This window comes from Microtus oregoni, unplaced genomic scaffold (assembly GCF_018167655.1).
Source record: "Microtus oregoni isolate MIOR12 unplaced genomic scaffold, Mior012 000004F_ref0000308, whole genome shotgun sequence".
NCBI lineage: Eukaryota > Metazoa > Chordata > Mammalia > Rodentia > Cricetidae > Microtus > Microtus oregoni.
Genome location: NW_024543063.1, coordinates 2,812,496 through 2,827,346, shown reverse-complemented (window position 1 = coordinate 2,827,346; position 14,851 = coordinate 2,812,496). Strand labels below are relative to the sequence as shown.

Sequence of the window (14,851 nt, the reverse complement as noted above, 5' to 3'; positions counted from 1 at the left end):
GAGTCTGAGACTAGCCAAGACTACAGTGAGACTGTCTCTAAACGAAATGCAAATCCTCACTTGGTGAAGGGGCAGATCTGCTCAGTTTCCCTTTTTAAGAAAACTGTAAGGATGTATAGATGTTGGAAGTTGACCCAATTGACTTTACAATTTGCAATAGCATTTTTTAATTTTATTTATGCCTTTTTTTCTTTTCTTCTCTTAATTTTGATCCCCAGAGCATCTCATTCACCGATGGCCTGAGAGCTTCTGCCTCCCTGTCTTCAGCAAATGCCTCCTTTTACGCACTCCCTGCTTCCTCTCTGTCCCCTTCTGGTATGCTCAGTGTGAAGGACAGCAGCAGCTCCCTTGTGGATCCCCAGGCTCCCTCCATCAAGAGCACAGCAGCAGAGAGGAACAGCAGAACATCATCATCCGAAGGCCCCAGCACGCAGTCGGCCCATCTGCCTGGACCCCCTGTGCTCCAGCCTGGTCCAGGTGCCGGGTTTTGTGGTGTTGTGAACAGCCATGGTTCTGCCTGTCCCAGAGGACAGAGTCTCAATGCTTTAGACCTAAACAAAGGGAGGGCCAGTAGGGGACTGAAAGCTCTTGGCAGAAATGACAGTAGCGAGGATGAGTTTTCTGCAGGCTCCTTCTTGCCCAGCGGGGAGTCCCAGGGTGGCCTCAGAGGGCCCCCTGTTTTCACATTGACAAACGCACAGCTGCAGGTGTCTGAAGAGTTCATCGACGATGACCCGGCAGACATCTCCTTCTTTGCTGGAGGCTCCGAGGCCTTTTCTTTCCCGTATGGTTCTTTAGTCCTTCAGAAGTCGCTGTTACCCATCCAGTCCGCTGGGTCCCCTGCCTTGTGTGGTCTGGATTCCTTCCAGCACCCAGCGTCGGCCCAGTCCAGCCCAGATAGATACTCCACTGAGGCAGTGGATATGAGTGTAGAAGATGATTTTGAATTTGGGGAAGGAAGTGACTTCAATGGCAATGTCCATCCCTCAGACACCTCAGAGCTGTTTGAGGTGAAGGCACAGGCTAGCCTGATGCAGAGCCTGTTGAGTCCTTCCGAAACTAGCTCACTTAGGAACAACCAGTCTGATAACAGCTCCCTCAACAACATGCCACTGCATGGTGGGCTCTCTCTGCACACATCCAGCTCAGCCAATCAGTCTGAGGCCAGCTCCATGGTCAACTTCCCAGCCTACTCAGTGCGCTCTGAGTCCAGCTCAGCCTTCCAGTTCTCTGACATTATAGACCAGCTAGAGCAGCTCAGCTACCCACCCACAACCGCTGAAGACTCGAGCAGCACAGACACAGACTCATGGGACTCGGAGGCTGAGGCGCCCCTGGACATGAGCCTCTTCTTCAGTAACCCTTTTGCACAGACTGGTGGGGAGAGAGTCCCTTTCAGTTTTCAGCCCAATTTAAAGACTTCCACTCCAGGAAAGCAGATAGATCAAAACCCGTCTTGACCCTCGGGTCTCCTTTATAAAGAGACCCCTCCCCCTGGGCACAGTTAGAGATCAGAATCCTTTGCCTCAGACATAGAAGGTGAATGAGTTCATGCTAGATAGTCAGGGGTTGTTTCTAATTACAGGTAGACTATTTGGTTTTGAATATCAAGGAGTTAAAACTTTGATTTGAAGTGATGTTCAACTTACACATGACTCTAAACTAGAGGAGCGTTTTCAGCCATTCCCTGTAGTGACTGAGGAATTGGCCTCTTCAGCATTGGCATTTTTGACACCTGCTTTGAATTCAAGTAAAAACTGGTGCTATACATTTTTAATATTATGCGGTTCAGATTCTGTTCGTTTGTAATAGATTGTGTGTGATGCCCCTTGGTGCTGCTTTTAAAATGACCCATGCTTCCCACAACCAGTTAGCATGTAGGTTTTGTTTAGTTTGTACAGTCAGCGCTGTGTATAAAATCTCTGCAGGATGCCTTGACCGCATTCTAACCCCAGAGGGACAGTGGAGACTATAGCCTTCTGGATGCAGAGGTGGCCCTGGGACTTCACTGGTGCCACCAGCCTCTCCTTATTGCAGACTTGAGACCAAGGCCATTCTGTGTTTAGAGCAGGTTTGCAGAGGTACTGGTCTAAAAGCCACTGTGAAAGTGTGAGCTGCTTTGCTTCCCTTTGTTCATCTTAAGTACAGGTGCAGTAGGCACTGCGGTTGTAGCCAAGCAGAGCCAGATCCACAAGTGAGCTTTGAAGATCATAACATGAGCTGGTGCAGGAGAGTCATTTCTTTTAGTGGCATAGCCAGTTGTTTGTTTAAAATGATTAGAACATAAAAAAAAAATGCCTCAAGATGTACTAGAATTTGAATCCTCTCTCTAGGAGTGATGTTGGGTTGCATGAGTCTGTATTATACATTGCTAGCTGTTTCCAGTAGATATTGTTGCAGACATGGCTCTTCCCCAAAGCAGCGAGGGCCCAGTGAGCATGTGCTGAGGTAGACCTGATTGGTGTTATGTGGAGGACTCCCTGTTCCAAAGTACTCTGAAGGACAGAACTGATGTTCATGGTACAGACAGGATAAGCCACTGACATGAGAGCCAGGATCTCATAAGTGCTGACCCTAATCTGCCCTGGCCAGACTCGGTTATGTGTGTCTGGTCCACAGGCCCGCAGGTGACTAGGAGTTATCGTGCATTTGGTTGGTTTGGTGGTGGTCCTTTGTGATCTTATATAGCAGTGCAATACACATTGAAAGTTTCATTTTCTTCTCAAAATGTCCTGTGGAAATCATTTTTTTCTGGTGTGAACTGAGGTCCTTGAACATGCTAGGCAAGTGTCTCATCACTGAGATCCACCTCCAGCCTCCTCTGGGAACTTTAACCATCCATTCAGGTTCTATGCTAGGATGGAATAATAGTGCTGGCCTTTGAGGCACCGTGGGCATCTGTCTTTTCTTATTGTATTGTTCAGATTATAGCAAGGTGGTTGTGGCTAAATGTATCTTTTTTTTTCTTTTGGTTTCTGTGACAAGGCTTACTGTGTAGCCCAGGCTGACCTAGAACTCATGTAGCCCAAGCTAGCCTTGAACTCATGGCAATATATTTGTCTCAACCTCACAAATGCTGGGAACATAAACTCTGCCCAGCCGTAATTTTCGTTTTTGTAATTCCCTTAGACTTGTAAGCTGCAGTCTCTTCTATTGGTCCAGTCAATCAGTGCTTGCTGTGTGTTTAGTTATTGTTTATTCTGTCCCCTTTTTTCTTAGAGGTGGGGTGCTGCTTAGAGCAGAAGTGCTTCAGAAGCTGGTCTTCTCCCGTGTTTCATTCCCAGAGTAAACCTTGGATTTGTGCTTGGGGAAGAACTAGTATGTATCATCTTTAAACTGTTCTTGAACCTTAGTATTTGCATGGTTGCTGAAGACGACCCTGCTCCCTCATTGCCACTTACCCAGTGTACTCATTAATGCTGTGAAGCAGCCAGGTTGTCATTTGTGATTTTTGGCTGGCTGGTTGGTCTTATTTTCTAAGACCCTGTATCCAAGGCTATCTAGCCAAAGATATCTTGGCCCTCTACCTCCACATCTAGAACACTGGGATTACAAGCGTACCTGCTATCACACATCCAGTTTTTGAGGTGCTGAGGGTTGAACTCAACACTCATTTGTTTTCTAAGCAAGCCCACCCTCATAGCAGGTCAAGTATAGGAGGGGTAGAGCTGACTCTACTACCAGGCTTGGGTGACTACTTCATGGTAAAGCTAGTGATGATGGAAAGGGTCGTTCCCTTCAGACAGGCAGGGACCTCCTCCTCTAAGTCAGTTTTCCACACTCTTCCCTTAGAGAGTCACAGTGAAGAGTCTGTTGTCACCATCTTCTGTGAGGCCTCCTATAAAATGAATTTTGTTGGTTTTTTTTTTTTATTTCTACTAATGGAACCTCACTTTCTGTAGATAATTCCTTCATGGGGGATGTTTTCAAAATATTCAAAACCAAAAGAAGTATAATAAACCTGTTCTCCCCGTTCAGTCCCCGCCCGCATCAGCATTGCTGGTATTTGGCACACCTACTCTGTCTCTTTTCTTCTAGTTTGTCTGCAGTGCTGGGTGTTGAACCTGGGCTCTTTGCAGTTCTGCCTACCACCAGCTCTACCCAGTCTGCTGTTACCGTTTATGCTGAGGCACGCTCTTGCTCAGCTGCCCGGGCAGGCCTTGGGCTTGTGATCTTCTTGCTGTAGCCTCCTCGGTGTTGGGATTATAGGTGTTTACTGCCGCCCTTTGCCTTTTCCAATTGGGACTGTAGCATTTTAAAGAAGCTTATTATACCTTTCTTTAGAATTCTGAAAGTATTTCTAAAACACAAGGTACACTCTGCATGAGCCTACACACTCATTATCGTATAAAATGATAGTTCCCTGCTATAACCCAATGCTGAGAATGTACTTAAATTACCCAGTGATCTTCAGAGTGCTTGGGCATGGCACACACCTGCAATCCTAGCATTCTGGAAGTGGAGCGAAGAGGCTCTTGAGTTAAGGCCAGCCTGGGCTACATGGTGAGATCCTGTCTCAAAAAGTGACAAGCCAGTTAGTGTTTGACTGTTCAAGTCAGGAGACAGACATGGCCTGCTTTCTATGTCTGCTTGTTACGTTTCAGTCATCCCCTATTTTTAGGGTGTGCCCTGTAGGGAAAGCCAGGCGAGTGATGCTGCCTCCGGTCCCAAAGCCTGGACTGACACCCAGGAGGCCAGCCAGGTATGATACCAGTTCCTCCAGTGGACAAGGAGTAAGGCAGCTTTGGTACGAGCCTGGCTTCCCAGGTACTCTATGGGTGGCACTAGTACAGGGTCACTTTTTGGCGTAATGTGGAGAAATTTTAAACAAGCTTTTTTTAATGGAGTGTTGCTACTTCCTCAGCTGTGCCTTCTTCTGAGTTCCTGTTCACACTGTCCTGACCTCCCCTCCTAAGGAGTCGCAGTGGGCAGGTGCTCAGCCTAGAGCCCAGGGTGCCATAGCTGTCACAGATCTCCTCTCCTCGCTGCTCTTGAGCTACTGTGCCGCTCTCACCTTGGGAGAAGCTGCATTTGGCGGGAAGCCACTCAGCCCAGAAAGCGCACTGAGCCTTTCTTTGGTTTGCCTGCCTGTGTCATCATTGGCTGCAATGTGGGGGTGTGGCCCATGTAACCAGTGGCTGGGAAGGATGCAGAGACTGAGGGAGGTGAGTTCATAGCCTTGAGCAGCATGTCCTGGTCTGGAACAGCTCCTCAGAGTGAGTTTTCCAGTGCTCAGTCTGCTGGCTTCCTTAGTTATGTCCAGAACTTCTTAAAGGGCATAGGCTCCTGTCAAGGCTGTCCTCGTGACTTTTAGGATGGGTAGAAAGGAAACCCAGGTAGAGAGCTGTCACAGCCAGTGTGTCCATGCAGAAAGGTAACATTGGTCAGGTCTGTCTGTGTAAATAATAGTAACCAGTGTGTCAGTGTTTATAGGGAACAAGACTGTGGCTGTCCCCTGCAGTACAAGGTCACCATCAAGCAGTATCTATTCTAACCATTAAGTCCACCTCTAACAATGTACTCTGCTTTAGATACATTTTTATTAGTTACCAAGTCTATTTTTATATTTAAAATCCCAAAGTCTCAGTATTTTATATAAGCCACATGAATATTTGAAGACTAACAATACTTACATGGCAGGGAGACTGTTCATACTAGAGATGTGTAGGGTTCTGCACTGCATAGGCTTCTGATCCATTAGGTACGGCCATGTGCCTTTTTACACGGCAGAGGCGTTAGGTCTGGCATTAGATTAGAATGCCCTGTCTTCATTAGCACTTGTGTTTTATTTAGTGCAAATGACCAAGGGATGGGCACTAGCACATCCAGGAATGTAACATGAAAACTATTGACATGCCCAGTGATTCCATCCTTTCCGATGGCTTTCGTGCACAGGTATATGTTCATTTTTTCATGTAATCTCCCCTGTTCTACCTGAGTAATGATTGTATTGTGTCACCCTCACTGTGGTTATGACAACACAGCAATGTGCACACACATGTTCTTAACTCTTAATGTGTTTATGTGCCAGTCGATGCTGATAGTTCCTGTAGATCTTCACGGTACACTCATTCCCTCCAGTTCCTAGAACAGCAGAAAGTTCATTACTGGAACAGTTACTTCATTGTCAGTGTAGTATTCAGTGGTTAATGTTTGTTCTCAAGTCCATGGCTTTGCATCTGCCATGGTCTCACTTTGGCTCTTGTCGCAGGGCTACTTATGCAAAGACACTGCTGCAGGTGGCAGGTGTTACCTCCTTCCTTGAAGTCGCCAACGCCAGTGTCCACTAGTGCACAAAGCTCTGTCTTCTGGGTGAAAGTGTATACATTGACTCTTCTAGGAAATGGAGAGAAGTGGAGCTGGGGTTTCTTTATGCATTCGAACTTGTTGATGCTTTAAAGAGACATTTCAATTGTCTGGTTTGTGGTACTTATCAAATCTGTTTTCTATTGAAATCACCATTTATAAATTTGCAGATATGTACTGACAATTTTTAATTGTTTATTCAATAAAATGAGGAAATATTTCCTACGAATTTTTAAATGGGCTTTTTAGCTTTCTTTCCCTCTACTTAAGAGTTTTGATTTATATAGGTTGCAGATTATTTCACATATTAAATTAATCCTTGAAACAAGCACCTATTTATGCAAACCTTCACTGATGTTTCTTTCATAGGCTCCTGAGCACCAAACAGGCTGCGTGGTGCTTGCATAGATTGCATCGCTGTTGCTGTGGGTAGTGATATCTGTATGGAAGGCCAGTGGTTGGGTGCAGCATCTTGCTTCCTCTGTCTTAGCATTCTTTCAATACCTTTCTGTTGTTGTCTGATATGGTTAACAAGGCCAGTGTGGCAGAGGAGATAGAGGAGCCTGTGCAGCGTGCTTAGACCACGTACCACACATAAGGCGCAAGCCTCAAACTGCCACCTTCAGTGTCGAGCACACTGCGCAGGAAGTGCTGCTGACCCCGACAGCAGAGCGCTAGGACATCTTTTCAGTGTGCTCCCACAGGGACGAGACCTGTCCTGGAGTGCAGTGCTTACTCCCTAGAGCTCAGTGGTCTCAAGCAGGTTTTTCTCCAGCTACAAACTTGAACTTCCCATTCATCTAACAGGTTTTCTGCTTTCTGCTTGGAGGTCCATACTTTTCTGGCCCCTTGTATCCTTGGGGGGCTCAGGGACCTTGTTGCCACCTTCTGGGCAGCAGTGGCCAGAAACACTTTGACTCTTTGAGGTGTTGGGAGTACAGGGTCATAGGTCCAGGCACCAATGATTAGGCCCCCAGAGTCCAGCCTCTGTCTCTCTCCACAGAACAGAGGCCTGGGCAACAGCGCTTATAGGAGACAGTTCGTGGTGGCAGTCACCTCTCACAGAAAAGAGACTAGTCTCAGGAACTCAGGTCTCCTTGTTGCACAGGCCTACTCCCTGCCGACACCTTGAGTGTCCAGCACCTACTGCACATGAATGAAGTGATGACCTAGTGTGTGGGTCTCTAGGGAGAAAACTGACATAAATGAGCTGCTGTGTTCTGGCTCAGGGCTTTGTGTACCATCTGACCTGAGTTAGCGCCCCATCTGATGGAGATGGTATAGCCAGCGAGGTCCTTACTTTTGTTTGATTGATTGGTTTTGTTTTGTTTTGGTTTTGGTTTTTGAGACAGGGTTTCTCTGTAGTTTTGGAGTCTGTCCCAAAACTAGCTCATGTAGACCAGGCTGGCTGTGAACTCACAGAGATCCGCCTGCCTCTGCCTCCCGAGTGCTGGGATTAAAGGCGTGCGCCACCACCACCTGGCAAACTCTGCCACTTCTGATGAGACCCACTCAGTAGACTCACTATATTTGACTTGTCACAGGCTCTAAAGGTTTTAGGCAAAAGTATGTTTTTGGATCTGGAGGGGTTTGTTTTCTGTTTTAGACCTGATCATACCTGTTAGGTAAATGCTCTGCCAGTAAGCTATACCCTTCCCCCACCCAAGAATCGTTCCACTAAAACGAAACTATCAAAGTCTATGTGCAGGAGTAAACCACATAACCTGGCAGTGCTGTGCCTCTTCTCCCCTTCCCCTCCTCCTCCCTCCCCTCTGTAATTAAAGAACTTAAGTTGGTGTTCCGTGCAGTGTTAAGCCCCAACAAGCGTGACATTGCCTGACATGAGCTACAGGAGAGTCTGCCTCAGGCTTGGCTCTCACTGCTGTCCCCTGGGTGCTCTTGCCAGGACGTTCTACCAGGTCATGTTGGGGAACTCTGACTTTGTTGGCCACAGGATCACCAGTTCTTTGTTGGAATTCACTTACTTGCTCAGGTAATGAGTCTCACTGACGTCACACATGTGTGCTTGTATTTTGTCCTTGGCAGTCTGTCCAGCTCTAGTAATAAAACCCCCTTCTTCCCAGGTGGAGCACGCCTTCAGCCCACTGTCTCAGTTGCTTCAGTCTGATTTCTTGACAGCCTGAAGGAAGATCCAGCTACCTCGATGGTTTCTGCAGTTTTATCATTTTCTCTTGTGACATTCTCGTGAACAAAGTTGAGAGCCACATACCATCATGGTGACAGCGCTAATACAGGATAGGTAGACACTGGAGCTGTTCCAGGTTGATCTGGCAGTTGATGGTGGCTTCCACGTCCTGGTAGGGGGTCTGGCACACCTGCCACGGGGATAGTGAGCACCCTGGTGTGGTTCTGAGAAGGCTGCTGGGGGCAGTACTGGAGGGGCAAAGGGCTGCTGGCTCTGGGCTGTGGGCCTGGTGGGACTGACTCATAAAGCCATAGTGACCATTGGGAAGAAAGTCCTTGTCTTCCTTATCTCCTCGTCAAGGTAGGGAGGCACTGTTAATGATTCTGCCACCTTCCGCTTGTTTTCAACCAGATTCTGTTTGTAAAAGTGGATCATGACACTCGCCTGGTAGCAAAGCCAGAAACAGTGTTTGTGAACGCATCAAATGCCCATTTACCTGTTGGCATCATGCAGTCGGTTGGGGTGGGCGGGGGGTTCTTCCTTCATTCAAGCCATAGTTTCCTTTGTGCTTCTTAGACTCAAATTAACCTTCAACTTGACCTTAAGTTTTGCTGAATAGGATCTGATGCTGTGCTGTGAGGCAGATATGTTCAAGACTGTTAAAGAGTTCTTAAAAAGAACTTAAAGGTATGAAATAAAAGTACATTTTCTTTTCTCTCTAAATGTGAAGTCCTTTTTCATCATCTTCCATCTCTAGTTAGATGAACACAAGCAATTGTCTTGAAGGAAAAGTGAAGGTAAGCACAAAAGAATTTAAATAACATTTCAAAAATCATCAGATGTACTTTGAGAATTCTTAGGAGATAAACCACCTGCCAGAAAGGTTGACTGCTGACAGTTTGAAGTAAGTGTTAAGTGCCCTGCGATGGCAAGTTTGTACCTCTGAGAGAATGTTCAATGACACCCCCACCTCCAGCCTGTGCAGCAGCGTCTCCCAGTGGACCGTGGGATCTGTCCCCACAGAAATGTGGAGTTCAGAGCTGCTCTTTATACTGTTTTGGAACTGAAGAATCCCTTCTCTGCAGCTAAAGTTGGTCCTTCCCACGACAGCAGGAGGGTTGAGTGTTCTCTGAGTGTGGGCATATACATCAAGAGCTGGGGATGAGTTGAGTTTTTTAACGGATTCCGTGGCTCAGCACAATACTGATTTACTCTCGCTACTGCCGATGAGAGGAACTTCGGTGTTTCTGCAGATACTTAAGATGACTCTGTGGTGAAATGTCAGTTACCATAAAACATTACATAGCACGTAAAACTATACTTAAGACAACTTCAGCCATGCATTCTTTTTACACCTGTAATTCCAGTACTCAGGAAGTAGAAGCAGGAAGATCAGGGAGTTTGGAGAGCAGCCTGAGCTACTTGTGGAGCCTGTCTACAAAACAAAACGAAAGTATGTCTCAGTAATAAGAGGGCTTTCAATGGAAGAACTGTTAGGCCAATTGTCTTTCACGCCAGGGAACACTGAGTCACAGAACCTGAATGGCACTGACGTCACTTCCGGAAAGCATCCTAGCTAGCCACCCTTCAACATGCATACACGCACGTGTGCGCGCGCACACATACACACACACACACACACACACACACACACACACGCTGTGTACAATGGTGGCTCCAGCTGAAAGTGCTGCCAGGACAGACACCGCTGTGCTGACGGAGCTCAGAAGACACACCACACTCACGTTTAGACAAACTTTATGTTTATTGCCAGTTACTTGACAGAACATTTCCTCATAGTTTTTGGGAGAGTAGTGGCAGTGGTGGAGCGTGTGTGGGTGTGTGTTTGCTGGGGCTCAAACTGAGGACCTTGCAAGTGCTAGAGAAGTATTCTACTAAGTCCCAGACCCAGATTATTTAACACCTGATGGTCTTTATTTGTATAATTTCAAGAATAATTTAGAAATTTTTCTCTCACAAGTTTAACTGTAAAAAAAAAAATTCAGGGCACCTTGTGGATTATTCACTAAATTTTGAGTTGATAACTTTTATAATATATAAAATATGTACAGTGATAATATCAAGTGATTTTTAACTGTCATAAAACCAAAAGTAGTTTACACTAACCCTAATCCATCCCAAAGTGGAGTCTCCCCTCTTTATACTGTGCTTACTAAAAGGCCGGTTGCTGGCAGTGCGTGTCCTGCCTTCGTGGCTGTTTCTGTCACATTGGCTGCACAGTCCTGCTGACCCGACCAGCATCCCAGAAGTGCACTGTTTGATGGTGCCTAAAGCACACCGTTCTGCATGTTCCGCACATCAAAAGATTTATTTTTATTTTATATTTATGAATGTTTTCCTGCATGTATATATCTATGCCCTACATGCATGCATGGTGCCCACAGGGGTCAGAATAGGGCATCAGATCCACCGGAGCTGGTGTTACAGGCAGTTGTGAACCACCATGTGGGTGCTGGGAACCAAGCCTGGGTCCTCTGGAACAGGAGCAAATGCTCTTAACCACCAAACCATCCTTCCAGCCTTTATGGTAGCCTGTTTTGTTTTGTCTGGTTTTGGATTTGTTCTGAGGGGTGGAGAGTGTGTTTTGCTTTGTTTTGAGATGGGGCTTGCTGTGGAGCCCAGCTGACGTATAATTGTTAGGATTGCAGGCTGGCCCGTGCTCTATATTGCTTTGTAGTCCAGGAACTTTTTAATTGTCCTCTAGAACTTTCTCTAGACTTAATATCTTCAAGTGTGATGCTATGAGGAGCATTGGAGACATGAGTAAAGTGGTGGTCTCTTGTTTTGGGAGGAGTTTTTTTGTTACTTTTAGGAGGTTTTTTTGTTTATTTTTTATTTTTTTTTATTTAAAAAGTTTTTTTAAAAAACTTTTAAAGAGTTTTTACATGCCAACCATGGTTCCCCTTTTCCTCTCCTCCGTTTTCCCCCCACCCAGCTCCCATCCACTCCTCAGAAAGGGTGAGGCTTCCCATGGGGAGTCAATGAAGTCTGGCATATCAAGTCTCAGTAGGACCTAGCCCACCCCCACTCTCCCAAATTGAAGCTGAACAAGGCGTCTCTCCATAAGGAATGGGCTCCAAAAAGCCAGTTCATGCACTAGGGATAAATCCTGGTCCCACTGCCAGTAGCCCCACAGACTGCCCAAGCCACAGAACTGTTATTCACATTCAGAGGACCTAGTTTGGTCCTGTGCAGGTTCCCCAGCTGTCTGTCCAGAGTTAGGGAGCTTCCACTAGCTCAGGTGAGCTGTCTCATCATGGTCTTGACCCCTTTGCTCATATAATCCCTCCTCCCTCTTTTCAACTGGTCTCTGGGAGCTCAGCCCAGTGCTTAGCTGTAGATCTCTGCATCTACTTCTATCAGTTACTGAATGAAGGTTCTATGATGACAATTAGGGTGGTTATCTATCTGATTACAGGGGAGGACCAGTTTAGGCACCCTCCACTGTTGCGAGGAGTCTTAGCTGGGGTCATCCTTGTGGATTCCTGGGAGTTTCCGTAGCACCAGATTCCTCCCTAACCCCATAATGGCTCCCTCTATTAAGATTTCCTTGCTCTCCCTCTCTGTCCCTCTCCCAACTCAACCATCCCATTCCCTTCTGTTCTCCTCTCCCCCCTTCACCCTACCTTCCCCCTTGCACTCCCAATTTATTTAGGAGATTTTATCTTTTCCAGGGCATTCATGCATGTCTCTCTTAGGGTCCTCCTTGTTACCCGGCTTCTCAGGGATTGTGGATTGTAGCCTAGGTATCCTTTTCTTGTTTGTTTTTTTGTTTTTGTTTGTTTGTTTGTTTGTTTTGCGGGGGGGGGGGAGTTTGTTTTGTTTTGAGACAGGGTTTCTCTACGTAGCTGTAACTGTCCAAGAACTCACTCTATAGTTCAGACTGGCCTCGAACTCAGAGATCCTCCTGTCTCTAGTTCCTCAAGTGCTGGAATTAAAGGTATGCACCACCATCTCTTGGCTCTTAAAATGTGGTCTTTGATTTTCTTTTTATAATTGAATGTAAAGCATCACAACTATATTTTAAACAGTATAAAGTGTAAGTTAGACATAGCTTCTAGATTTTCTCTGAATTTTAATTTCGTTAAAGGACCTCATGCAGTTCTGACTTACCAGCAACAAAGAGCTTGAAGCATAGCCCTTAACTGGTGCCTCTTTGGGATGTGCTCCACATAGGGAATAGCGCACAGTTGAGGGCAGCGGGGGAGTTCGGCTCCACTCTGAAATGCAGCGGCAGATACAACTTTTCATCACTACTGTTGTCTAGCATGTTTAAATACGTAATAAAGCAAATTTTAATAAACTGGTTGTTAAACTTTCATATAGTAACATCATCTAGGTTTTCTATGTCAATAAATGCTTTCTCCTGCCTTCAGCTATGACTTGTCAACCATTTCCGAGCAGAGCTCTATCAGAACGCTGTCAGAGCGCCTTCAAACTCCCCAGCAGCAGGCGAGGTCCTTGCGGCCGCTGACTTTGTCAATGTGAAAATAAGGACCTCCTCTGCTCCAGCTTGGTACAACAGAGGCTGCCCTGCCCAGGGCCTGTGCCCGTCCGTGCTCCTGTTCTCATTTGGGATCTTTAAGCTCAATAACCAAGGCTTAGTCTTATAAACTGGTCGCTACAGACTATGAGGATCTTCCTTTGAAAGGGGTGGAGGGGGGAAGCCAGGTACTGTGGCGTCCCTGAAACCAGGGGACTCGGGCACCTTAATAGTCATAGTTAGGAAAAATGTCCAGAGTTTCTAATAGCATTTGAATTTCTCCTGAACAATACCATTTGAAGTTATGGTGTAGTCTGTCTGTCATCCAGGCATTCAGGATGTGGAAGCAAGAGGGTAAGGAGGTATATTTAAATGTATCTCTAAATTTGGCATTTAATAATTGTTGATTTCCCATAGGGAAATATGAGAATCCTTCGACAAGAAATTAGGGAATTTTCCTTTTTTATATGTGTGACAGGATGTTACTTTGTTGCCCAGGCTGGCCTTAAATTCTTGATCATCCTGCCTCTGCCTCCTAAGGAAATTTCAGTATTATAAATTGTCAGGTGAATTATGCTTCATCATTGACCTCCTAGGAAGCTGGCTGAAATTCTAGGCTATTCAAAAGCAAATACTGTTTTAATAAGGAGAGGAGTTGAGTATTAGTCTCAACAGGAAGAAACCAACAGGAAGAAAAAAAAACACTCGTTAGTGAAAAGGGCAGCAACTCGAAGACAGAACTGTGAAATGAGCAGCTTTATGTATTCAGCTTTGTAATGACTCGGTAGTGACCCAGGCCAAAACCTCGGTGTGCCTGCCAGGCGGGCAGCATGTGAGGCACGGGCCTCTGCCTTCCTTGGCCTCTGCGGAGCCTTGCTTCACAGGCCTGTGGTGTTTGATTTACCCAGAAAGAAGCCCCTAGAAACACAACTCGGGCCAGGAGGAGTCACACCATGTGCTGGTCTCTGATACTGGGCAGGATAGCCATCACCACGCTTCCTTTGGTGTCGTGTGTAGGAGTGCAGGTGACAGACCACGCTCGTTCTCCATAAAAGCTATCGCAGCACGAGGTTTGCAGTCTAGCGCGAGGGGGCCGACCTCACAGCTCTTCTCATTTTTGCTCCACCTTACTTCGTTCGTTTCCAGGCTTTTCTATGGATAGCCCTCAGCCTTCTCCCTCCAGCCCGAAGAGCCAGCTGAGGCAGAGCCCTGAGCTTCAGGCCTCTCTGAGCACAACTGAGCAGGGCCCATCCCCTGTTCTCAGCCCTGTCCTCAGTACAGCCAGGACGGACAACCAAGAAGAGCAGAAACACAAGGTGGGCCACTCTTGAGACTGATGGTGCTGATGGATGCAAACCTTTATCAGGGAGCCCCGGGGTGGCCAGGAAAAGACACACCCCATAAGCCCCGGGCAGAACATCAACAGAACCCCTTTCTGAGACACTGTTATTCTTAGAAGTCAGAGCTCCATGTAAACACACTTTCCCTTGTTTGGGTAACAGGCCATTTTGGCATCCATGGTTCCGAGTGTTAGGCTGGATCCCGAAGATGAGTGGGAAAGAGGCAGGCTAATTCCCTGCAGGGGTCACTGCTTCTCCCCTTTTGTTTCGCTCCTACCTGTTCCTTCCTTTCTCCTTCCTTATAGGTGAGTAACTTGGAGATCCCGTTGCAAAAGAAAGGTTGGTTGGGGCTCAAGAAGTTCTTTTATCAGAGACTTCCTGGATGATAAAGGGACCTGGCCAACATTAGAGAGAATGCCTGAGGTGGGGGGTCCTGGGCTTTGTGACGTGACATGACATAGTGTTCCTATAGGTCTCTGTAGTGAGGGCACTTTGGAATGTCCAGTAGAGAACGAACAAGCAGAAGATCCCACTTACTCCTAGGTGCCAGGGACA

General features: G+C 46.6%; 1 protein-coding gene across 2 annotated transcripts in view; it reads left to right on the top strand.

Annotated features, from left to right (window-relative positions):
* The window catches only part of LOC121447136 (FERM, ARHGEF and pleckstrin domain-containing protein 2), a 105,145-nt gene that overhangs the window by 68,415 nt on the left and 21,879 nt on the right, over window positions 1-14,851 (top strand). For both annotated transcript variants that reach the window (XM_041650212.1, XM_041650213.1), the window contains exons 13-14: window positions 219-477; window positions 14,103-14,272. In XM_041650212.1, the coding sequence (XP_041506146.1) occupies window positions 219-477; window positions 14,103-14,272 (429 nt within the window). The remainder of the gene's footprint in view (window positions 1-218; window positions 478-14,102; window positions 14,273-14,851) is intronic.